Below are 26,522 nucleotides of genomic sequence, written 5' to 3'. Positions count from 1 at the left end.
TCCTTGGAAGTATCTATGCCCTCAATGTGCTCATATAGCATGTGAATGGTTTTATGGCACACTTCAGGAACTGATGCAATTCCAAATGGAAACCTAAGAAAATGGTATCTGACAAAAGGAGTGCTCTCAATCTATCTCTAGAATCCCTAAGGGTTATCCTTCTTTTCTGCGAGGGCAATCTCATGCCTTCTTTTAGCCATCCTGATTTATTTGTTATGTATACTCTTGCATTGCTTGTACTCCATAAGAATCTACCTGCCTATCCCTGTTAATGCAACTCCATTTTGTGCTTCACCAGGGTCTCAATATCTCTTGAAATCCAAGGGATACAGTTTCTATCTTTACTTTTTATTCCGACAAGCACATACTCGCTTTGTACTTTCAAAATTTCGCTTTGAAGGCCTCCCACTTACCAAGCACACCTTTGCCATAAAGCAGCCTGTCCCAGTCCACAGTTGCCAGATCCTTGTGTCATAATTCCATTGTTGTTCCGTGCAGTGAACACATCCGCCTCTCCTACGCTGCTCCTTGTATTGAAATATACAGGACTGAGCATATTCACTGCACCATGCTCAACTTTTTCATTCCTGACTTTGTCTGAGGACTGAACAACATCTGTCTCCACAACCCCTCCACTACCTGTTCTGTTTTTCATGCTCCCATTCCCCCTGGAACTTTAGTTTAACTCCCTCTACCCCCACCTCCCACCATGCAGCTCCGTCACCCCTTTGTGCTTCATCTCCCAGGTCAATAAAAAGAAGGTGCATTCCAGGAACAGGCAGATAGGAACAAATAGAAATACAGGAATTTCAAGTGAACACTTATGAAAGAAATAAAAGAAGGCATGAGGTTGCCCCAGCAGACAAGGTGAAGGAGAATCCTCAGGGATTCTGCCAATATTTTAAGGCAAAAAGATTGCAAGTGAAAAAAATAATTCTCTGGAAGATCAGAATGGTAATCCATATGAGGAGACAAAATATATGGGGAGATTTTAATTTTTTTTTTGCATCCGTATTTACTCAGGAGATGGTCACAGAGTCTATAGAAGTGAGGCAAAGCAGCATCAACTTCTGGACCCTGTACAGATTACAGAGGTGGAGGTGTTTGCTGTCTTAAGGCAAATTAGCGTGGATAAATCTCCAGGGCCTGACAAGTTGTTCCCTGGGACTCTGCGGCAGACAAGTGCAGAAATTGTCGGGGCCCAAGCACAGATATTTATATCACCCTTAGTGACAGGTGAGGTACTGGAGGATTGGAGGACAGCCAATGTTCTTCTGCTGTTCCAGAAAGGCTCTAAAAGTAAACTAATAAATTGTACGTTGGTGAGCTTGACATCAGAGGTGGGAAAAGTTATTGGAGGGTTATGTGCAGGAACCGGATATATAAATATTTGGACAGATGTTGACTGATGAAGGATAGGCAGCATGGCTTTGTGCATGCTAGGTCATGTCTCACCAAAGTCTCTCGAGGAAGCTTTCAGGAAAGTGAATGAAGGCAAGGCAGTGGATGTTGTTCACATGGACTTTAGTTAGGCACTTGACAAAGTCTCATATGGGAGGTTGTTCAAGAAGGTTCGGTCATTCAGCATTCAAGATGAGACAGTAAATTGGATGAGACACTGTCTTTGGGAGAAACCAGAGTGTGGTAGCAGATGGTTGCCTCTCTGACTGGAGGCCTGTGGCTAGTGGTGTGTCATAGGGATCAGTGCTGGATCTGTTGTTGTTTGTCATCTATATCAGTAATCTGGATGACAGTGTGGTTAACTGGATCAGCAAAGTTGTGGATGACACCAAGTTTGATCGTGTAGTGGACAGTGAGGAAGACTATCATGTCTTGCAGTGCGATCTGGACCCGCTGGAAAAATGGGTTGAGAAATGGAAAATGGAATTTAATGCAGACAAGTGTGAAGTGTTGCACTTTGGTGGGACCCACCAGGGTTGGTCTTACACAGTGACTGGTCGGGCACTGAGAAGTGTTGTAGAAGAAGTGAATCTGAGAATACTGGTCTATATCTCACTGAAAGTGGTGTCACAGTTTGATAGGGATGGAAAGAAAGATTTTGGCACTTTGGCCTTCATAACCAAATTAATGAGTACTGGAGATGGATGTTACGTTGACTTTGTACAAGACATTGGTGAGGCCTAATTTTGAGTATTGTGTGCAGTTTTGGTCTCCAACATACATGAAGATGTAAAAGAAAGTTGAAAGAGTTCAGAGATGTTGCCAGGTCTGGAGGACTTGGGTTATAAGGAGAGATTGAACAGGACAGGGCTTTATTCCTTGGAATGCAGAAGACTGAAGGGAGATTTGATGGAGGTGTGCCAAAATTTATGATGGTTATACGTAGATGGGGTAAAGGCAAGCTGGCTTTTTGCATTAAGATTTGGTGGGATTACAACCAGAGGCCCTGGATTAAGGGTGAAAGGTGAAACATGAAGGGGAACATGAGGGGAATCTTCTTCGCACAGACAGTCATCCAGGTGTGGAATGAGCAGAGAGCCCAACTGGTGCGTGCGAGCTCAAGTTCAGCATTGAAGAGGTACCTGGATGGTCGGGGTAAATGGGGTAGACAGTTTAAATAGATCAGCACAAACTAGATGGGCCAAAGGGCCCTTTTCTGTGTTGTACTTTTCTATGACTCTGTGACAAGAACATGAAATAAAACCGATATTCATTTAATTCCTTTTAACAGCTGTGCGGACCAACCATTCTTCTGGGCAGGTAATATTTACATGGCTTTAAAACTGTGGCACTTTGAATTGACTGTAGATAAAAAAAACACAGTTGCACGTCAACAAAGGCTATTTGCGTGAGAGTGTTTCAGTTACTGTGGGGCCAGGCACCCATGCAGCTCAATGGACAATAGACAATAGGTGCAGGAGTAGGCCATTCGGCCCTTCAAGCCAGCACCGCCATTCACTGTGATCATAGCTGATCATCCACAATCAATATTCAGTTCCTGCTTTATCCCCATAACCTTTGATTCCGCTATCTTTAAGAGCTCTATCCATCTCTTTCTTGAAAGCATCCAGAGTCTTGGCCTCCACTGCCTGCGGGGGCAGAGCATTCCACATATCCATCACTCTGTTCTAAATGGCCTATCCCTTATTCTTAAACTGTGGCCTCTGGTTCTGGACTCACCCATCAGTGAGAACATGCTTCCTGCCTCCAGCATGTCCAATCCCTTAATAATCTTATATGTTTCAATCTGATCCCTTATCATCCTTCTAAATTCCTGTGTATACAAGCCAAGTCGCTCCAATCTTCCAACATATGACAGTCCCATCATCCCGGGAATTAATCTTGTGAACCTACGCTGCACTCCCTCAACAGCAAGAATGTCCTTCCTCAAATTTGGAAACCAAAACTGCACGCAATACTCCAGGTGTGGTCTCACCAGGGCCCTGTACAGCTGCAGGAGGACCTCTTTGTTCCAATACTCAATTCCCCTTGTTATGAAAGCCAGAATACCATTAGCTTTCTTCAGTGCCTGCTGTACCTGCATGCTTACTTTCAGTGACTGATGAACAAGAGCACCGAGATCTCGTTGTACTTCCCCTTTTCCTAACTTGACTCCATTTAGATAATAATCTGCCTTCCTGTTCTTGCCACCAAAGTGGATAACCTCACATTTATCCACATTCAACTGCATCTGCCATGCATCCGCCCACTCACCCAACCTGTCCAAGTCACCATGTACAAGCTGTCCAAGCACAGTGGGAACAGGGAATAATACCAAAGGATAGTATCAGACTGAGCCAGGTCACAGATTGGAGACGGCTAGAATGCCCCATCCTCACAGAGACAGGAAAAGCATCAGCGAGTTTGATGGTCATTACAGATACCAGTACCGTGCCCAGTTAGAAGATGACTTCTCTCTCCAACTTGTGTTGAACAGTGTGAGGCCAGATCACACCTTGGCAACTCAAGTGATCTCATCTGAAATGTCCTTCACTCACTGATGGATTTGGTAACTTTTTTTTTTCAGGTTAAAAAGGACAAGGGATTTATCTACGGGAATCTTGAACACAACACGCCAGCTTTGCTGTCTCTGTCCACGTGTATAAGAAGTGGAGCAAGAGATTCACTCGATCATCCTTCCTACTCAGACAGTGGGGAGGATTCACTCGATCATCTGACCGACTGGCATGCCTGTCAGTTTACACAGGGGAGAGGCCGTTCACCTTTTCAGACTGTGGGGATTCAAGGTCATCTCATTAAGGTACACCTGCAAGTTCACACTGGGACAAGGCCATTCCCCTGTTCTGTGGGTGAGAGGTGATTCAGTCGGTCATCCCACCTGTGGACACACCAGTCAGTTTGCACTGGGCAGAGGCTGGTCATCTGCTGAATTTGTGGGGAAGGATTCACTCAATCATCTGACCTAATGGCTCACCAGCGAGTTCACACCGGGGAGCGGCCGTTCAGCTGCTCGGACTGTGGGAAGGGATTCACTTGTTCATCTAAGCTAAAGGTACATCAGCGAGTTCACACTGGAGAGAGGCCATTCATCTGTTCAGACTGTGGGAAGGGATTCATTCAGTCATCCGATCTGAAAGTACATCAGCGAGTTCACACTGGGGTGAGGCTGTTCAACTGCTCAGACTGTGGGAAAGGATTCACTTCATCATCTCAACTTAAGGTACATCAGCGAGTTCACACTGGGGAGAGGCCGTTCAACTGCTCAGACTGTGGGAAAGGATTCACTTCATCATCTCAACTTAAGGTACATCAGCGAGTTCACACTGGGGAGAGGCCGTTCACCTGCTCAGACTGTGGGAAGGGATTCATTTCGTCATCCAATCTGAAGGTACATCAGCGAGTTCACACAGGGGAGCAGCCGTTCACCTGCTCAGACTGTGGGAAGGGATTCACTTTGTTATCTCAACTACTGAGACACCAGTCAGTTCATACCGGGAAGTGGCCAATCACCTGCTCAGTCTGTGGGAAAGGATTCATTAATTCATCTCAACTGAAGGTACATCAGCGAGTCCACACTGGGGAGAGGCCATTCACCTGCTCAGTCTGCGGGAAGGGATTCAATCAGTCATTTCACCTACTGACACACCGCGCAGCCCACACAGGGAAATGGCCGTTCACCTGCTCAGTCTGTGGGAAAGGATACATTAAGTCATCTGAACTGAAGGTACATGAACGAGTCCACACTGGGGAGAGACCGTTCACCTGCTCAGTCTGTGGGAAGGGATTCATTTCTTCATCCCACCTGAAGGTACATCAGCGAGTTCACACCGGGGAGAGGCCGTTTATCTGCTCAGACTGCGGGAAGGGATTCATTTCGTCATCCAATCTAAAGGTACATCAGCGAGTTCACACAGGGGAGCGGCCGTTCACCTGCTCGGACTGTGGGAAGGGATTCAGTTTGTCTTCTCAACTACTGAGACACCAGTCAGTTCATACCGGGGAGTGGCCATTAACCTGCTCAGTCTGTGGGAAGGGATTCAATCAGTCACTTCACCTACTGACACACCACGCAGCCCACACAGGGAATTGGCCGTTCACCTGCTCAGTCTGTGGGAAAGGATTCATTAAATTATCTCATCTGAAGGAACATCAGCGAGTCCACACTGGGGAGAGGCCATTTACCTGCTCAGTCTGTGGGAAGGGATTCATTTCGTCATCCAATCTGAAAGTACATCAGCGAGTTCACACTGGGGAGACACCGTCCACCTGCTCAGACTGTGGGAAAGGATTCATTCAGTCATCCAACCTACAAGGACACTGGTCAGTTCACACAGGGTAGAGGCTGATCACCTGCTTAGACTTTGGGAAGAGATTCTCTCAGCCAAATGAGCCAAATGTGCATCATTGAATTCACACAGGGGAGAGGCCGTTCACCTGCTTTGAATGTGGTAAAGGATTCATTCAGTTATCTATATTTATGACACACTACCAAGTTCACACCGGGGAGTTGCTGTTCTTCTGCTCTGAATGTGAAAAGCGATTCACTCAGTCATCTAACCTTATGTAAACTTCAAGTCGGCTAGCAGCTTAATATAGGGGGTGATAGCCCCGCAGCCCGGCCAAACTTAAGAAATCTCGTTTGGGTGGATGCTGCGCGATGTGTCCCCTGTTACAAATCAGTACCCGGAAATAACAAACAGTACACAGTATGCGATTAAACAATTGAGCTTTATAACTCTTATTTTGACTGTATGGTTCGTGAAGTAAACAAAAAAAGAAGAAAAATGGCCCACTCTCTCCATTCACATCTTCTCATCTCTCCCCAGCAAAAGACCACGAAAATCTCCCTTCCAGACTCACAAGGATGAACATTTCTGTCATTGGATAGCCCCGCACTCCAAATCCCTGTTATCTCTATTCCTAATCTAAACATTGCTGCTACAGAGAAACCATTCCCTCAGCAGTGAAACATTGCACAGAGGCCGTTACATGAGCAGTGAAACCTTACAACATGTTACACTGGGATACATTACCAGATTCACACTGGAGAGAAAGTTTGAATAAGCTGCATGCTGGATATTTGTCCATCACCGTTGCTGAATGCAATTTCGACAATGACAGTCGGTGCTGAACTCTGCAATTATCACCACACCCAGTTCTGCACCCTGGTCACTGGGCATGGGAGGAGTTTCTTCTGCTGCACAATCACCTTTAATGGGACTGGAGTTTAATATTCTGTATCGGAGACAAATAAATCAGTTCTATTTTAAACTCTGTCTCTGGTACTTAGTAAATTTATAACACAACCAGTGTACAATAGAGAGTCAACTCGGGCTGTCTGGACCCTGCCAGTAATTCAGTTTCACGATAGTCCTTTTTAAATCCTCCCCTGTTCCCCTTTCGCTCTCCCTGTGGAGATGGGTTCCAAACAGTCACCACTCTGTGGGCGAAGAGGTTTCCCTTGAATTTTCTGCAGACTGAAGAAGTCGAGCTGACTGCAGTTCTGTCTGACATGTTCATCGCCCCTCTAATCTCTGGACTGAGGAAGAATGACATTGGGAGTTAACCTCCTTATTCAGGGCTCATTTCCACATGTGGGTCATTTTCCCTGCTTCTGAAGGGTTGTTAGAAAACACCACTGTCCTCTAAAGACTGAAAGCAGAATGGGAAACCATCAGTTGGATATTCAACGGAGCAGGGTCAGAAACCAGAGGCGGGTCCGCACAGGGCAGAGTTTGGGGCTTTGGACGATGGTCAGGGTAAGAACGTATGATGAGGAGAAGGAAATCAGCAGCGGGGTGTGGCAACGAATGACAGAGTAGCAACATTTGGAAGCTGATTGACAGAGAAAATAATTCCGTTGTCTGACTGATGACACAAACAATGCCTGTGGTGAGGTGCTCCATTGATCGAGGCACATGTGTGTTTTGAAATGGTTTTATCAATTGAGGGAGTTGTTCCTGCTTGTTTATCCTGTAACATCCCGATGGTTTTAAGGATTGTCTTATCTGCAAAAGTGTATTGATCATCTGTGTTCCTGTGCCTACTCCTAGTCTGCGTCCTGTCCCGTCATTTAGTTTTGTCCATTCCCGTTCCCTCGGACTTCAGTGCCTGTGTCGTGCTTTTGGGACCGTTCCCAGCGCCCCCCATTATGACACTTGAAGCAAGATTTTGGTGAATGATATTTGCCACTTGATTGTACCTTTGTAAGTAATCAGATTGAGTTAAACTGCTGCAGGATTCTGGAAAGTGTCGGACTGTGTCTGGTATGTCTTGGCATTTTCTGCATTCATCACCTTGTTTGTTACTCTTTTATGTATCTTTGTTAATTTTTACGTTAACCACTCTGTCCTGTATTTCTGCAAGGAACCTCTCTTTCTGTGAAAACGTCTTCCACTCAGAGTTGGGCGTTCGATGCTTCCTTGACGAACATCTTATCTGCTCAGATCATTGGGGTGTCTTCCATGGAGGGTCATAATCATTCCACTGGTTAACATTTTCTTCAATACTGTGATTCATTTTTCTGAGTAGGCCTCTCATTTAAGTTTTCTGGTGTGTACTTCCATCACAATTGCTTATGCTTGCATGGAGTGCTGAATCCTGCTTATTTTAGAAGAAAATATATATTTAGGAGTTTTATCTGACTTTAGTGTAAGTCTTTAATGTCTGTAATTCCTCGTCCTCCTTCTGTCCTAGGTAGTGTTGATCCAAGTCTGTTTCAGTGCAGATACTGTTTTCTAAATTTGTCTTTTCCGCTCTTATTTTTCTTTGTAAAGTTCCATTTCAGAATGGGACCAAGATATTTTTCCGAAATAATAAGTTTCGTTAAGGAAGATATTTTGATCCCCGATTCGATTTTGAGAGAAAGTGGGGCTCCTTTGCCAAATATTATCATTTAATATGAATTTATTTATATAGTTTCCTTCCAATTTTATGTTATATAAATGTGATTTGGCAGTTGTTGTTGTTGTTTTAAAAAGAATCTTTTATATATAATTGCAAGACGTGATGCTCCGGGTGTTGGTTCCTAATGTTTTTTTAGTAGTTCGTGGGTATTTTTTTCATTAGTTGGGGTTCTCTTTTTCCCTTTTTCTAAGTTTTTTTTCATTAGCATATACAAGCTTTTTTCTTCAGCTTTATTAATTATATATACTAATTTGTTGAACTTTTGCATTTTATAGTTGTAGAAGATTATATATCAATAAAAAGATTTAAAAAATGAAATGAAAGGAAAATATGTTCTTAGGAGATATTTTGCTTAATTCCCCATCCCCCTTACATTTGTTTCTCTCACTTCATCTCCACCCCCCAAATGCCAATACTTCAAGTGTATCGGGGTAGAAGTGGGTATATATACTATTACTAAGGAGAAAATTTGCTTTGGAAGCTGAAAGGCCTGGAGGTAGGTAAAACTCCTGGACCAGACAGTGTACACCCCAGTGTTCAGAAAATGGTAGGTGAAGAGATTGTGAAGGCATTAAAGTCATAGAACATGACAATCTAGTCTGTGCCAAAGTATTCATCCAGCAACCTCCATTCCCTTCCATCCATGCACCCATCCAAACTTTGCTTAAATGTTGAAATCGCCCCTGCCACTTGCTCTGGCAGCCCGTTCCACATTCTCACCAGCTCTGAGGGAAAAAGTTCCCCCTCGTGTTTATCTTAAAGAATGGGTCATGACCTTTCAAAAATCACTAGACTTGGGAATGGTTCTGGCGAGCTAGAAAGTTGCAAATGTCATTCCATTCTTTAAGAAGGGAGGGAAGCAGAAGAAAGGATATTATATGACAGTTTCTGACGTCAGTGGTTGGAGTCCATTAAGGATGATTTTTTGGGGTACTTGGCACACGATAAAGTAGGCCAAATTCCTCATGGTTTCCTGGAGGGAAAATCTTGTCTCGGAAATCTGTTGGAACTCTTTGATGAAATAACAGGCAGGATAGACAAAGGAGAGGCAGTGGATGTTGTTTGCTTGGATTTCCAGATGGTCTTTAACAAGGTCTTGCTCCCATGAGCCTGCTGAACAAGGTCACAGCTCATGGTATTACAGGAAAGATACTACAATCAATCGAAGAGTGGTTTACTGGCAGCAGGCAAAGACTCAGAACAATGCGAGCCTATTCTGTTTGCTGCTAGTAAACAATGACATTCCGCTGGGATCAGTATTGAGACCGCTTTTTTTCGTGTTAGATATCAACGATCTGGATGACAGAATTGATGGCTTGGTGACCAGCTTTGCAGTTAATACGAAGATAGGTGCCGGGCAAAGCTGGTCACCAAACCATCAATTCTACCTTAGAGTAAAGCGGGTGTCTAATGAAGGACTCGGACAGGTTTGGAGAACAGACAATGAAGTGGCAGATGGAATGCAGTGTAGGGACTGCGGTCTACAGCCAGGGACTCAGGTTCATGTAGCATAGTGATGCACGAACATTATTAGCAAAACACTCCGATACAATACGGGTTTCGTTTGTCACAGACAACAATGCCATTTTGGTACTACCAGTAAAGAACATTTCCAGAGTGGTCAAGAAGCTTCCAAACAGCCCGGGCCATCTGTGAAAACCCTTCCACATAGATGGAATCTTATCCCCTTTTTAAGTTTAAATTCAAGGATAATTACCATAAAAATGAATATTCTCCCTCACTTACTTTACCTTTTCCGGACTTTACCTGTGGAGGTAGACGATAATCAATTCAGGAAATGGGACAAAAGGATTTCCCGCCTTATTTCGCAAGGAAAGAAACCTAGAATCGGATTTAACACCTTCCAGTTAGGAAAGGAAGGAGGAGGTATAGCACTTCCTTGCTTGAGAAATTATTTTTATGCTTCACAGATAACCCCTCTGTTATATTGGTGTAATAAGGGATAGAAGGCTAGGTGGAAGGAAATAGAATTTGGATTGATTGACAGTTTTCCTCTACAGGCCTCAATTGCGGGCAAAGGATTGATGGCCCAATCGGAAAAGATTAAAAATACCTGGATAAATGTCACACTAAAAGTATGGCAAAAGGTGGCTAATTCATGTGGAATCTATAACATGTTAAAGCTTTTCAGATGGTGTGCTGATGATACCACATTCCTTCCCAGCAGAGGAGATAAAAGATTTGAACTATGGATAGAGAAAGGTCTTACAACCTACATCTCATTCACACACTAAAGTATTACGAAGTTTTCAATCCCTGTAGGACAAACATGGCCTGGAACACAATCACTTTTTTAGGTACCTTCAAAAAGAATTCAAAAAGAAAATAATTATCATATTTGGAATAAATGGATTGAATTTATAACCCCAAAGCGAGCAGACTTTTAGATGACTCTCCTAATGGTTTAGACTGCCTTCCCTATCAACATAGTAATAGTGTTAACGTAAGCTCCCTTGGTTCGAATGTTCACTGTTCTATTTCTGGAAAATGAGGAATTAACACAAGCAAAGAAAAAGATTTGAGAAAAAATATGATGAAATGAAGTAAATAAGTACACAGAGATTGGATAAGTATGTTTGTGGGTAGGAACAAACATTAACACCTACGAAGGAAGCTACATGGGGTTACACACAATATTTTGAACCAGAAAGAAATGGACCAGAAGAGATACATGGAGATTATTATTCATACACTATTATTACTATTTTAACAACTATTATTATTATTTAGTTTAATAGAGTGGAATTACAACTGCACGTAAATATCTATTTAAGTGCCTAATTATTTTTATATCATCTCAGTGTGTACTTGTGAATATATAAATATATATAGATTTATATATATATAAACATGGAAAAGGTTTTATATGTAAAAACAAGTTTGTGTAATACTTAAAATACCTTATCCAAATAAAAAATAACATTAAATAAAGAAAACCCTCCCAACCCCTACATCACTCCCCATTTCTGTAAACCTCTCCAACCCCGACAGCACTCGCCATCTCTGTAAAACCCTCCACCATCCACCCTGGAGCTGACCCGAGAAAGACACTGTCCATGACGCATGGCAGGGCTCATAAAACACCCTGTTGTCCAGAGGAAACTACAGTCTGATCAAGGACAGGGGAAGCAGACAAACCAGTTCTCTCTGTCTCCCCCCATTTCGTGGACTCTGAATTGACTCTTGCTCTTGGATAATCTAATCAGAGCATCCACCCTGGAGCATTCAGACGACAGCTGACCCGAGAAAGACACAGGGTGAATGCAGACACAGGAAGCTTCAGGTGATCATCTGCTAATCCTGAGACCATTCCTAAACAAGCATACGTTTGTTATGTAAAGGGCGTGGACTCTGTACTGACTCCTGACTCCGGGACAATCTAATCAGAACAATAAACCTGAGACCGTTCTCAGAGGAGTGGATACTGATTATGCAAAATGCCGGACCTACCAAACAAGCAATCTGTAGCCTCGTTTGGTTGCCTCTGTCTGCCTGGGCTGCCTCATTAAACTGGATGTAAAGACCCAAATACACAAGGCTGGGGTGGGCGGAGCCATGAAACAACGTTGGCTGTTGCCCTGTACAATGAGCAGTGAGAAGGTGACCCAGGTAGGTCAGGACAGAGATCCAGTGGTTCAGTTTATGAGGGGCAGTATAAGACTCAGGAGCTCCAAATAGACAGGGGCGATAACTCTCCAGCAGCCAGAGACCAACCATCGTGAATAGGGAGGACCCCACGGACACGTGGAGATTGGGATCACGAGGCCAGCCGTAGAATCCTTTCCCGGGTGATACCTTTTCTCTTCATTGACTGTTCATGGAGTGTCAGGGGTTCTAGTAGAATGCACACAGGTAGATAGCGTGTGAACCTACATGCTTTATAGTTGAAATAATAAAATTTACTTGTTCGTAAATACAGATTCTCTGTACCTCTCTGATCATTATTACAAGGGATGATCCTTGTAACAGGGGCGTCCATCATTCAAGTTGCCCACCAATAGGACATGCGCGCTGCACAGTGTTACCATCGGGAGGGAGCTCACGCTCAGCGATTCAGGAACAGCTTCTTTCCCTCCGCCACCTGTAACTCAGTTTTTTTCCCCTCTATATTTATTTATCCTGTATTTCATTTTACTGCTACCGAAAAGTTAACAAATTTCACGACAAATGCCTGTGATATGAAACCTGGTTCTGATTCGGATGCGGGAGGGTTGTGTTAGATTGAATTTAAATTGGTTGAAAGATAATGAGAGGCATTGATCATGTGGACAGTCAGAGGCTTTTTCCCAGGACTGAACACGAGAGGGCATTATCTTAAGGGGCTTGGAAGTAGGTACAAAGGAGATATCAGGGGTAAGATTCTTTTCCGCAGAGGGTGGTGAGCGCGTGGAATTGGCTGCCGGCAGCTGTGGTGGAGGCGGAAATGATAGGGACTCCTGGATGGATACATGGAGCTCAGAAGAATAGATGACTATGGGTAATTCTCAGGTAGGGACATGTTCGTTACAGCCTTGTGGGCCGAATAGATGACTAGGTAATTCTCAGGTAGGGACATGTTCATTACAGCCTTGTGGGCCGAAGGGCCTGAATTGTGCTGTATGATTTCTATGTTTCTATGTTACTAAGGCGATAAGAAGTGAGGTTTATCTAATTCCGAATGGGAAAAGGGAGAGAAAGAGAGGTGATCACACTTTGGTCAGCCCTGACATCAGTGAATTGACTCAGTTAACGATACAGGAGGAGGTCACTGATCCACCTAGTTTAATGCCGAGACTTTCCGCAGCACTGGCAAGGCCTCAGTTGGAGTATTGTGAGCAGTTTTGGGCACATTACCCTGAAAAGACGTGTTGAAGCTAAAAAGGGTTTCATTCACGAAAATGATTCCAGGATTGAACGTCTTGTCCTATGACAAGCATTGGACGGCTCTGAGCCTGTACTGACTGGAATTCAGAAGAATAAGGGTGACCTCATTGAAACCTATCGAATGGTGAAAGGCCTTGACAGAGTGGATGCGGAAAGGATGTTTTCTCCGGGGAGAGAGTCCAGGATCAGAGGACACAACCTCAGAATAGAGGACCGCCCTTCAAGTCCGGTAAAGAGGATGGATTTTTTTTTAGATAGAGAGCGGTGCGTTTGTGGAAATCTTTGCCAGTCGCCGCTGCGGAGGCCATGTTTTTAGGGATATTCAAGGCAGCAAGTGATAGATTTTTCATTGTTCGGGGCAGGAAGGGATACGGGGAGAAGGGAAGAGATTGGTGCTGAAAGGAAAATTGGATCAGCCATGATGAAATGGTGGAGCAGACTCGATGGCCAAATGGAGTAACTCTGCGCCTGTATCTCATGGTCTTACCTTCTTCGCGCTGACTATCACTTGGACCATCTCGTTAACTTTGTTTCTTGTATCGTTTCGATATCTACACATAAATCGCCCGTCATCTGTGTACGCAGTTACCTTTGTAGGGTCCTGGTAAACCCATCTCCATCAGAGTATGAGAGAGCTCCATCCAAATCACAGCCACTGGTTCTCTGTGAGACATGTCCTGATGTTCCAGTCACCGTCAGTCTCTCCCTCTCAGACCACAAAGCCTCCACCAGCAGGTCGTCTTATTTACACCAACTCAAATGTTTTAAGTTGTTGGTAAAATCAGACCTGAACTGTGTTTGTACTCAGGGTAAACTCCGCTTCTCAAGTGTCCACGCTGACTTCCGTGTACTTCCTAAAGTACTGGACCTGCTGCCGGACGCAACATCCAGGCAAATGCCAAGATTTCTATAGCAGCTGACATCTCTTGGAGGACTGGGTCAGGCACAATCTGAAAGGAAAAACAATTTGTCAACGTTTCTGAACGAAACCATCCGGGCCTGGTAAATGCAGGGGGTTTTGGGATGAGCCGAGTTTCTCTACAAGATCTACCCATATCTTCACTCCGCGGTCTCACCATTCTGTAGATATCATTATCTGCCTGTCCCCATCACATTCCTTTACCACTATTTTAGTTGTGTTCTATAAGTTCTTCAAGGCCTGTAGATACATTCTTCGAAATAAACTCCCATTCTCCTGATAGACGCACGACTTCTCACAGACAAGTTTTCATATGAAGGTTTTCACACAGATGTTGTTTTGGACCGAGGTCCTGATTCACCTCCAATCTCCGTCAAGCAAATTGCAGGCTGCTTGGGGCTACCTCCTGTCATTCCTCAGGCTTCTACCCTCACACTAATGGACAGGCTGAGAAGACGAACCAAGACCTGGAGCAGGTTCTTCTCTGCCCCTCTCCTCTCGGAGTAACCATTTAATCTTGGCCGAGTTTGCCCACAGCACCCTTCAGCATTCACCACTGGGTATGACCCCTTTCGAGTGTCAAATTGAGTTTCTGCCTCGCTCTGTCTCCTGATCAGGAATTAGAGGTCGGGTTGCCCTCCGCAGAATAATTTGTTTAAAGGTGTCTCAAGGGCAAAGGATTCTGAAAGAAAGTTCAGCCCGGCAGCAGGCCAAGGCCAACAGACAAAGGCGGTTTGGCCCCTCTTTCAATATTGATTAGCGGATCTCTGTTCGTCCACTCAAACCTGAATCGCGAAAACTAGCCCCTCGCTTTATCGGCCTCTTTAAAGTCACAAGGAAAACTGTCCCGGCAACATATATATCACATCCTCCTTCTTCTCTAAAAATTCACCCCGCCTATCGGGATTTAAACTTTTACCTTGTCCCTATTTGGCCCCGAATCGGAAGACTCACATGCCTTTCCCTCCGCGCCACCACACCGCCACCGCCCCCCACACCCCCCCCGCCCCTCACTACCGAGGATCATCTTGCTAGTTCGGGAGGAATATTTTGGGTCCTGTCCTTAATTCAGAATTCCAAAGGACATTCCGGACAGTACTGGGCCATCAGATGCGGCCATGGTGGGACGGGATTTGTCGCACCCTCGTGTCGGAGGTAGAGTATTCTCAGGTCTCTTTTTTTTTCTTTGCTGTTTTGTTTGTCAGTTCTCTGAGTTTTATGAATTGTAACTCAAATGTGTTGTTGCGCTTTGGGGATTTTTATATGTTAGAGTTGTGTCTTCTATAGTTGACAATCACGGTGCAATTATCCATGGATGCTTCTAATTAATTCTCCCTGAGACTTTGCAGGTATCTAAGTAAATATCCATGAACCTTTGTTCCTCTTCAGATTGGTTACCTGTAAACTTGTCCCGAGTCTGGGCACGGCTTCCTTCGTGCCCTGGAGTATATCTAAAGGGGCAGTGCGAATTCCTGGGGCTCGGTCGGCCTGATCCTTGCCCAGTGGTCACTGAGCATTGGAGGAGTCTGTTCTGCTGATGTTAGCCTTAAACTAGACTGGTGTTTAATATTGTGGATCTGTGAAAGATAAATCAGTTCTCTATCAAATTCCGTGTCCTAGGTGCTTACTGTCTCTACCACACTCACATTGTACACTAGAGAGGCCACTCGGCCCATCTGATCCCTGCCCATGTTTCTGTTCCATATCAGTATTTTATTAATCCATCCCTGCCGTCCCCCTCTCACTCTCTCTGTGATGACAGATTGCAACTAGTCACCAGTCCATGGGAGAAGAGATTTCCCTTGAATGTCATAGAACCATAGAAACCTACAGGACATTACAGACCCTTCGGCCCACAATGTTGTGCCGACCATGTAACCTACTCTAGAAAACGCCTAGAATTACCCTACCTCATAGCTCTCTATTTTCCGAAGCTCCATGTACCTATCTGAGGTTCTCTTAAAGGACCCTATTGTATCCGCCTCTACCACTGTCACCGGCAGTGCATTCCACACACCCACCACTCTTTGTGTAAAAAAATCTTACCACTGACATCTCCCTTGCAACTACTTACTTTAAACTTACCCCTTGTGTTAGCAATTTCCGTCCTGGGAAAAAGCCTCTGGCTATTCGCACAACCAATGGCTCTCATCACCTTCTCCACCTGCATGAATTTCCTGCATGTTTTTCTCCAGACTGAATAAGATGATGAACTCACTGTGGTTTTGACGTTCCCCAGTGGTCCGGCCGAAGGTGGTTAAACTCCTTCTTCCCTGATCTTTTGAACGTTTTGGTCATTTTCACTCATTTCAAAGGACTGTGCCTCAGACAGCTGGGCTGTTGCAATGCGCCTCTAAAGTCTGACAGCAGACTAGTGAGTGAATCTTCGATGGAGCAGAGTCGGAAACCAAAGTGTTGCCAGCATGAGTCAGTGCTTTGGGGCTCCAGAGAGATATGGAGTCTAGAGTTTACGAGGAGGAGCAGGAAGAGGAATCAGGCCAAAAAGATGTGCCTGCAGATGAAAGAACAGAAACATTTGGAACCTGATTTTTTAAAAAATGCAAAACACTGGAGGAAATCAGCAGGTCAGGCAGCAAATGTGGAGAGGAATAAACAGACAACGTGTAGGCCGAGCTCCTTCAGAATTCCTAGACTATGTGCTCCTCTGCTTAGTTGCTGCCCTAACAGCAGAGTTCGTCCAGCATTTTGTGTGTGTGCGTCTCCGTATTTCCAGCAACTGCAGAATTTCTTGTGTTTTATACCTGCCTTTGTAAGAGGGTTGTACTTTGGCATTAGATACACTTCGATACTGAGTATATTGTTTATTGGAGCCGTTTTCTGCGTTAAAACAGCTGCTGAGTTTTCTATACAGACACTAAAAAACTGAGATATGGACATGGAACCAGTGTTTGAAAAAACTGTTAATGGCACCGTGATTACCCATAAAGCATTGCGTTATAAATTTCGCCTGCGCTGAAGCATCGATCATATGCGCAGGCGTGAAGGTTGATGAATATCACGCATGCGCGCAGTACACAAAGGCCTCGGGATCACGGCTGCAGGTAAGTGAGAATCTCGGGACAATGCTGTGACTCCGGACTCCGTGACCCGCAATCCCGGGACAGTCCTGCTCTCTTCCCTCTCTCTCAGCCCCACCATCCGTACACGGGCCCCGGGGAGCTTCCGGCTGATGAGGGAATGGGAACCGATGGGTCTCTCAGACAGAGCTGAGCTCCAGCTGTCTAAATGCAAGGATCGGGAACTCGGAGAAAGGGAACAAAATCTTTTACATCAGCTGTTGTGAAAATCACCTTTGTTCTGCCTCCAGTCACAAACCAGAGAAAATCTGCAGATGCTGGAAATCCGAGCAACACACACATATTGCTGGAGGAACTCAGCATTAGTACTCTTTTCCATAGATGCTGCCTGGCCTGCTGAGTTCCCCCAGCATTTTGTGTCTGTTGCTGGTTCCACCCCCTCTTGTTCTGGACTTTTCTACCCGTGAGGTCATAATTTTTTAATTTTTTTTTAAGTTTTCTACAAACTACAGTGTCGAAGAAAAAAATCAATAGTGTAAATAGAAGGATCATTGCAATACAGACAAAAATAGCAATAATACACATCTTAACAAATGAGCAAGTCACCCATATTAAAAATGAAAAGTTAGAAAGGAAAGCACCCAACCCTCCCACGATCCAACTCCAAGCCAACCATTACATTATAAGTATAAATATTTAAAAGGACATTTGAGATAAACTTTTATCACCCCAGATCTATATATTGTAGGAAAAAGAGAAATGAATAATAAAAAAAGCAGCCTGCTAACTAAACAAAGAATCAAAGAAAGCTGGAAATGCAGGATCTGACTATCAAGGGAAGAAAAAAATACACCTGTCAATCTAGGTGAGAATTATGAAAATATCCAAGAAAAGGTCCCCACACCTTATGGAACTTTATATCTGAATTAAAAAGTGAATAGTAACCGTATACGCTTATAACAATTACAGCACGGAATCAGGCCATCTCGGCCCTTCTAGTCCGTGCTGAACTCTTATTCTCACCTCGTCCCGCTGACCTGCACTCAGCCCTTAACCCTCCATTTTTTTCCTGTCCATATAGCTGTCCAATTTTACTTTAAATGACAACATCGAACCTGCCTCAACCACTTCTGCTGGAAGCTCGTTCCACACAGCTACCACTCTCTGAGTAAAGAAGTTCCCCCTCATGTTACCCCTAAACTTTTGCCCTTTAACTCTCAACTCATGTCCTCTTGTTTGAATCTCCTCCAATCTCAATGGAAAAAGCCTATCCACATCAACTCTATCTATTCCCCTCATAATTTTAAACACCTCTATCAAGTCCCCGCTCAACCTTCTACGTTCCAAAGAATAAAGACCTAACTTGTTCAACCTTTCTCTGTAACTTAGGAGATGAAACCCAGGCAACATTTTAGTAAATCTTCTCTTTACTCTCTCAATTTCATTGACACCTTTCCCATAATTCGGTGACCAGAACTGTACACAATACTCTAAATTTGGCCTTAGCAATGCCTTATACAATTTCAACATTACATCCCAACTCCTATACTCAATGCTCTGATTTATAAAGGCCAGCATACCAAAAGCTTTCTTCACCACCCTATCCACATGAGATTCCACCTTCAGGGAACTATGCACCATTATTCCCAGATCCCTCTGTTCTACTGCATTCTTCAATGCCCTACCATTTACCATGTATGTCCTATTTTGATTAGTCCTACCAAAATGTAACACCTTACATTTATCAGCATTAAATTCCATCTGCCATCTTTCAGCCCACTCTTCTAACTGGCCTAAATCTCTCTGCAAGCTTTGAAAACCTTCTTCATGATCCACAACTCCACCTATCTTAGTATCATCTGCATACTTATTAATCCAATTTACCACCCCATCATCCAGATCATTAATATATATGACAAACAACATTGGACCCAGCACAGATCCCTGAGGCACACCACTAGACACCATCCTCCTATCTGACACGCAGTTATCGTCTCTGGCGTCTCCCATCCAGCCACTGCTGAATCCATTTTACTACTTCGATATTAATGCCTAACGATTGAATCTTCTTAACTAACCTTCCGTGTGCAACGTTGTCAAAGGCCTTACTGAAGTCCATATAGACAACATCCACCGCTTTATCCTCATCAACTTTCCTAGTAACCTCATCAAAAAGTTCAATAAGATTTGTCGAACATGACCTTCCACGCACAAATCCATGTTACCTGTTCCTAATCAGACCCTGTCTATCCAGATAATTATATATACCATCTCTAAGAATACTTTCCATCAATTTCCCCACCACTAACGTCAAACTCACAGGCGGATAATTGCTAGGTTTACTCTTAGAACCCTTTTTAAACAATGGATCAACATGAGCAATAAGCCAATCCTCCAGCACCATTCTCATTTCCAATGACATTTGAAATATTTCTGTCAGAGCCCCTGTCATTTCCACACTAACTTCCCTCAAGGATTCTAGGGAATATCCTGTCTGGACCCAGAAACTTATCCAGTTCTATATTCCTTAAAAGCACCAGTACCTCCTCTTCTTTAATCATCATACTTTCCATAACTACCCTTCTTGTTTCCTTTACCTTACACAATTCAATATCCTTCTCCTTGGTGAATACCGAAGAAAAGAAATTGTTCAAAATCTCCCCCATCTCTTTCGGCTCCGCACATACCCATCCACTCTGATTCTCTAAGGGATCAATTTTATCCCTCACTATCCTTTTGCTATTAATATCTTTTCAAGATCCAAACAAGACATAATATCCCTGAGCCATCGAACATGGGTAGGGGGAACTACATCTCTCCACTTAAGGAGTACTGCACGTCCAGCTGAAAGAGAGAGAAAAGACAATGTTCATCGTTTAGCCAGGATCAAATGCTTGTCAGAGTCTCGAGAAATACCGAAAAGAGCGATCAAAGGATCAGGTTCCAAATGACAGGGACGTGTTTTGACCCATTCTCTCTGGGTACATAATGATATCAAACACCTTTGTCCTGGGCAACAAGTAGCTTTCACATCACAAATGTGCCAGACTCCAATGAGACAGACTACTGCCCTTCCCTTCATGTTCATTGGCATTGCCATCACTGAGTTCACCACCGTCAGTCACCTGGGGGAGGGTTCAGGGGAAATATTTGTGTACAATACAGAAACTGGTGTCACCTGTGTGTATTGTGGTGATGAAAAAGTTGCTGGAGAATTCGCAAGTGGGAAGAAGTGGAGTGATATTTGGAAATCTTGACTTTTTAAAGCATAATTTAGCAAGCAAGTGACATATGGATGATGTGCAAAAGCTCTGGTGAGAAAATCCTTCATTACCCATTACAGGCCTGCTGCATAGGTTGTGTGAGAGTGCAGATGAACTCGATCAAACCCAGAGGACATCAAAGTTCTTATCGACAGTGATTTGCTAGCTGTTAAAATGACTGTCTCTCTATATAAAATTCACTGTGCACATGTTGTCACTGTGTAAAAAAAATGGACAGTACAAGATTTATGTGCACACTGGTCATTACAAATTAGAGGGGACATTGGTGGGAAGGTGGGAAGACATCCGGTGTCCCTGGTGCCCTCACCTACAAGATGTACATCCAGCTGCAGCTTGTAACCCTGCACTTTAAGGAGTTGGAACTTGAAATGGGAGAACTCTGGATCATCCAGGAGTTGGAGGACGTAATAGATATGACATGAAGAGAGGTGAGTTACACCCAAAGTGCAGGACACAGGAAACTGGGTGAGAGGCAGGAAGGGGAATGAGTTTAAATAGCAATCACAGAGTACTGTTATTGCTATCCAACACAACAACTTTAGAAACTATTGCGGGGGATTACCTGGCAGAGGAAAGTCAAGGGGGTGATAGGAGATTCGTTAGTTAGGGGAACAGAACAAGAGGGGACGAATATCCTAGTGGTAAGACTTGCTCATGCGAGTTGTAGGGGGAATGGGAGCCAGCATTAACAGAACAGATAGTGGAGAGGGTGAATTGAATTGACTTTATTACTTACGTCCTTCATATACATGAGGAGTAGAGATCGTTATGTTATGTCTCCGTCTAAGTGTGCAATTTGTAATTTATAGTAATTTATAATAAATAGTTTGTACATAGGACAGTCAGTATAACATAGAAATGCAATTGTATCAGCATAAATTAATCAGTCTGATGGCCTGGTGGAAGATGATGTCCCGGAGCCTGTTGGTCCTTTTGCTGTGGTACCGTTTCCTGGATGGTAGCAGCAGGAACAGTTTGTGGTTGTGGTGAATTGGGTCCCCAATATCGTTTGGGCCCGTTTTACATCCCTGTCTCTGTAAATGTCCTGATTAGTGGGAAGTTCACATCTACAGATGCGCTGGGCTGTCCGCACCACACTCTGCAGGTTCCTGCGATTAAGGGAAGTACAGTTCCCATACCAGGCAGTGATGCAGCCAGTCAGGATGCTCTCAATTGTGTCCCTGCAGAAAGTTCTTAGGATTTGGGGCCCCATCCCCAACTTCTTCAACCGTTTTGAGGTGAAAGAAGTGCTGCTGTGCTCTTTTCATAACACAGCCGGTATGTACAGACCATGTGAGATCCTTGGTGATGTTTATGCTGAGGAATTTAAAGCTGTTCACCCTCTCAACCCCAGATCCATTGATGTCAATAGGGGTTAGCCTGTCTCCATTCCTCCCGTCGTCCACTATCAGCTCCTTTGTTTTTGTGACAATGAGGGAGCGTCTGTTTTCTTGTCACCAGTCAGATGTTGTTCAGACCTCAGAGTCAGCAATCAAATGGTTGAGCATGGTGCGATGAATGTGCTGAGCTGTGTATATCACAATGCAAGAGGCATCATAGCAAATCCAGATGAGCTCAGGACAGGGAATTATGATATTGTAGCCATTATTGGGACTTGGTTGCACCCAACAGTCTGAGGGATTTAGGGGAACAAATTTGTAGAGAGATTGCAGACCATGCCAAGAAACAAAGGTGTGATTTTAACTTTCCATATATTGACTGGGACTCCCATACTGTAAAAGATGTCAAGGGGGTAGAGGTTGCCAAATGTGCCCTTTATCAGTTCGTAGAATTCCCGACATAGAAGTGTGCGATGAGCTGTTAGGAAATGTTCCAGGGCTGGTGACAGAAATTAGTGATCATAATGCCATGGGAATCAAAGTAAATACGGAAAACGAGAGGTGTGCACCACAGGTTGAGATTCTAAATTGGAGAAAGGTCAATTTTGATGGTATCAGACAGGATCTGACAAGTGTGGTTTGGGACAGGCTGTTTTCTGGCAAAGGAGTACTTGGTAAGTGGGAGGCCTACAGAAGTGAAATTTTGAGGGTGTTTAGTTTGTATGTACCTGTCAAAATAAAAGTTGAAAGGTAACTGGTGCAGAGAACCTTGGATTTGAAGAGATATTGAGACCCCAGATATTTTGTTCCTCCAAATGCCTCAGACTGTTGGGCGCTACCAAGACTAATTAATGACTACAATATCAAAATTCCACACCTGAGCTCATCCAACTTTTTTTTAGTCGTCTTCTGTTGGTTTCTAAAAGCTTCCCAATAGCTTTTGCTCTTTTGTTTGCCCTCTCTTTAGCTTTTATGTTGGCTTTGGCTTCTCATTTCATCCACAGTTGTGTCCTCCTGCCTTTCCAATGCTTCCACTTCTTTGGGATGTATCGATCACTCAACCTCCTGCACCGGGACCATCGCCATCCATACCCTTCCCATCCAGGCTCCCATACAAATTTCTTTTAAATGGTGAAACTGAGCTCATATTCACCACTTGTGCTGACATCTCATTCCACACTCTCACGACCATTTCAGTAAAGAGCTTTTCCAAATGTTCCCGTTAAATTTTCACCTTTCCCACTTACCCATGACATCTGGTTGTCATCTCACCCAACCTCAGTGGAAAAAAATGCTTGCATTTACCCTATCTGTACCCTCATAATTTTGTATACTTCCAACAAATCCTCAAAGCAATGTATAATTTCTTGTTTATGTTTAGAGCCTTTTTTGGTGTATAAGATGATGAGGGCATTGATCATGTGGATAACCAGAGGCTTTTTTTCCCAGGGCTGAAATGGCTAACACGAGGGGGCATAGTTTTAAGGTGCTTGGAAACAGATACCGAGGGGATGACAGGGGTAAGTTTTTTACCCAGAGAGTGGCAGGTGCGTGGAATGCACTGCCGGCTATTTGTGTGAGTATTTCAGTTCCTGTGGGGCCAGTCGCCCATGCAGCTAAGTGCGAACAGGGAATAATACCAATGGAGAGAGTCAAACTGAGCCAGGTCACAGATTGGAGATGGCAGAAATGCCCCATTCTTATAGAGACAGGAAGAGCATCAGAGAGTTTGATGGTCATTCCAGATACCAGCACTGTGCCCAGTTAGAAGATGATTTCTCTCTCCACCTTGTGTGGAACTTCACTGTAACAGAGTGATGCCAGATCACACCTTGACAACTCAAGTGATCTCATCTGAAATATTGTCCTACACCCATTGATGGATTTTGTAAATATTTTTACAGGTTAAAAATGACAAGGAATTTGTCTACGGGAATCTCGAACACAACACGACAGTTTTGCTGTCTCTGTCCAGATACTTAAGAAGTGGAGCAAGAGATTCACTCGATCATCCTTCCTGCTGAGACTGTGGGGAGGGACTCACTCGGTCATCTCAACTGAAGGTACATCAGCAAGTTCACACCGGGACAAGGTCATTCAACTGTTCTGTGTGTGAGAAGGGATTCAGTCAGTCTTCCAACCTGTGGACACACTAGTTAGTTCTCACTGGGCAGATTGCTAGTCATCTGCTGAATTTGTAAGGAAGGATTCACTCGGTCATCTAACCTAATGGCTCACCAGCGAGTTCACACTGGAGACCGGCTGTTCACCTGCTTGGACTGTGGGAAGGGATTCACTGAATCATATAAGCTACTGAGACACTGGTCAGTTCACACTGGGGAGCAGCCGTTCACGTGCTCAGACTGTGGGAAGGGATTCCCTTGTTTCTCTAAACTGAAGGTACATCAGCGAGTTCACACCGGGGAGCGGCCGTTCACCTGCTCGGACTGTGGGAAGGGATTCACTGAATCATTTAACCTGCAGATACACCGGTCAATTCACACCGGCGAGAGGGCATTCACGTGCTCAGACTGCGGGAAGGGATTCGCTTGCTCATCCCAACTGAAAGTGCATCAGCGAGTTCACACTGGGGAGAGGCCGTTCACCTGCTCAGACTGTGGGAAGGGATTCACTTCGTACTCTGTTTTACAGAGACACAGGCAAGTTCACACTGGGGAGAGGCCGTTCACCTGCTCAGTGTGTGGGAAGGGATTCACTCGATCATCCTACCTACAAGCACACAGGTCTGTTCACACTGGGGAGAGGCCGTTCACCTGCTCCGACTGTGGGAAAAGATTCACTCGATCAGCCCAACTGAAGGTACATCAGCGAGTTCACACTGGGGAGAGGCTGTTCACCTGCTCAGACTGTGGGAAGGGATTCACTCAGTCATCTGAACTGAAGAAACACCAGCGAGTTCACACTGGAGAGAGGCCGTTCACTTGCTCAGTGTGTGGGAAGGGATTCACTCGGTCATCCCACCTACTGACACATCAGTCAGTTCACACTGGAGAGAGGCCGTTCACCTGCTCAGACTGTGGGAAGGCATTCACTCGGTCATCTGTCCTAGAGAGACACTGGCGAATTCATGCTGGGGAGTGGCCATTCACCTGCTCAGTCTGTGGGAAGGGATTCACTTGCTCATCCCTACTGAAGATACATCAGCGAGTTCACACTGGAGAGAGGCCGTTCATCTGCTCAGACTGTGGGAAGGGATTCATTCAGTCATCTGAACTGAAGGTACATCAGCGAGTTCACACTGGAGAGAGGCCTTTCACCTGCTCAGACTGTGGGAAGGGATTCACCTCGTCATCTCAACTTAAGGTACATCAGCGAGTTCACACTGGAGAGAGGCCTTTCACCTGCTCAGACTGTGGGAAGGGATTCACCTCGTCATCTCAACTTAAGGTACATCAGAGAGTTCACACTGGGGAGAGGCCGTTCATCTGCTCAGACTGTGGGAAGGGATTCATTCAGTCATCTGAACTGAAGGTACATCAGCGAATTCACACTGGAGAGAGGCCGTTCACCTGCTCAGTCTGTGGGAAGGGATTCACTTGCTCATCTCAACTGAAGGTACATCAGCGAGTTCACACTGGGGACAGGCCGTTCACTTGCTCAGACTGTGGGAAGGGATTCACTTGCTCATCTCAACTGAAGGTACATCAGCGAGTTCACACTGGAGAGAAGCCGTTCACCTGCACAGACTGTGGAAAGGGATTCACTTCGTCCTCTCAACTACTGAGTCACCAGCGAGTTCACACTGGAGAAAGGCCATTCACCTGCTCAGACTGTGGGAAGGGATTCACTCAGTTGTCTCATCTACAGAGACACCAGCGTGTTCACACTGGGGAGAGGTCGTTCACCTGCTCAGTGTGTGGGAAGAGATTCACTCGGTCATCCAACCTACAGAAACACCAGCGAGTTCATACTGGGTAGAGGCCGATCTGCTGCTCAGACTTTGGGAAGAGATTCTCTCAGCCATCGCCACCAAATGTCCATCATTGAGTTCACACTGGGGAGAGGCCGTTCACCTGCTATGAACTTGTGAAGCAATTCGCTCAGGCATCTAACCTTATGTAACTCTCGCTTCGGCTAGCAGCTTAATATAGGGGGTGATAGCCCCCCAGCCCGGCCAAACTTAAGAAATCTCGTTTGGGTGGATGCTGCGCTTGGGTTGATGTTACAAATCAGTACCCTGAAATAACAAACGGTACACAATATGTGATTAAACGATTGGGCTTTGTAGTTCTTACTTTGACTATAGGGTTAGTAACGAAAAAATAAAGGAAAATGGCCCACTCTCTCCATTCATGTCTTTTATCTCTCCCCAGCAAAAGACCACAAAAATCTCTCTTCCAGACTCACAAGAAAGAACAACATTTCTCTCATTGGATAGCCCCGCACTCCAAAACCCTGTTGTCTCTAGTCATAACATAAACATTGCTGCTACAGAGAAACCATTACCTCAGCAGTGAAACATTACAGAGAGGCCATTACATTAACAGTGAAACCTCACAGCATGTTGCAGTTCTGACACACTACCGGGTTCACAATAGACAATAGGTGCAGGAGTAGGCCACTTGGCCCTTCGAGCCAGCACTGCCATTCACTGTGATCATGGCTGATCATCCACAATCAGTACCTCGTTCCTGCTTTATCCCCATAACCTTTGATTCCACTATCTTTAAGAGCCCTATCCATCTCTTTCTTGAAAACATCCAGAGAC

General features: G+C 44.6%; 1 protein-coding gene across 1 annotated transcript in view; it reads left to right on the top strand.

The window, feature by feature from the left end:
- LOC140207819 (uncharacterized) overlaps nucleotides 1-25,876 on the top strand; it is a 76,537-nt gene extending 50,661 nt beyond the window's left edge. The window contains 4 exon segments of the mRNA XM_072276380.1: nucleotides 4,664-5,346; nucleotides 5,401-5,749; nucleotides 17,080-17,193; nucleotides 24,008-25,876. Of these exon segments, the coding sequence (XP_072132481.1) occupies nucleotides 4,664-5,346; nucleotides 5,401-5,749; nucleotides 17,080-17,193; nucleotides 24,008-25,876 (3,015 nt within the window).
- The last annotated feature ends 646 nt before the right edge of the window (nucleotides 25,877-26,522 follow it).

Source organism: Mobula birostris, chromosome 13 (assembly GCF_030028105.1).
Source record: "Mobula birostris isolate sMobBir1 chromosome 13, sMobBir1.hap1, whole genome shotgun sequence".
NCBI classification, from domain to species: domain Eukaryota; kingdom Metazoa; phylum Chordata; class Chondrichthyes; order Myliobatiformes; family Myliobatidae; genus Mobula; species Mobula birostris.
Note: the sequence above shows the minus strand (reverse complement) of the source record. Positions and strands in the feature narration are given on the sequence as shown.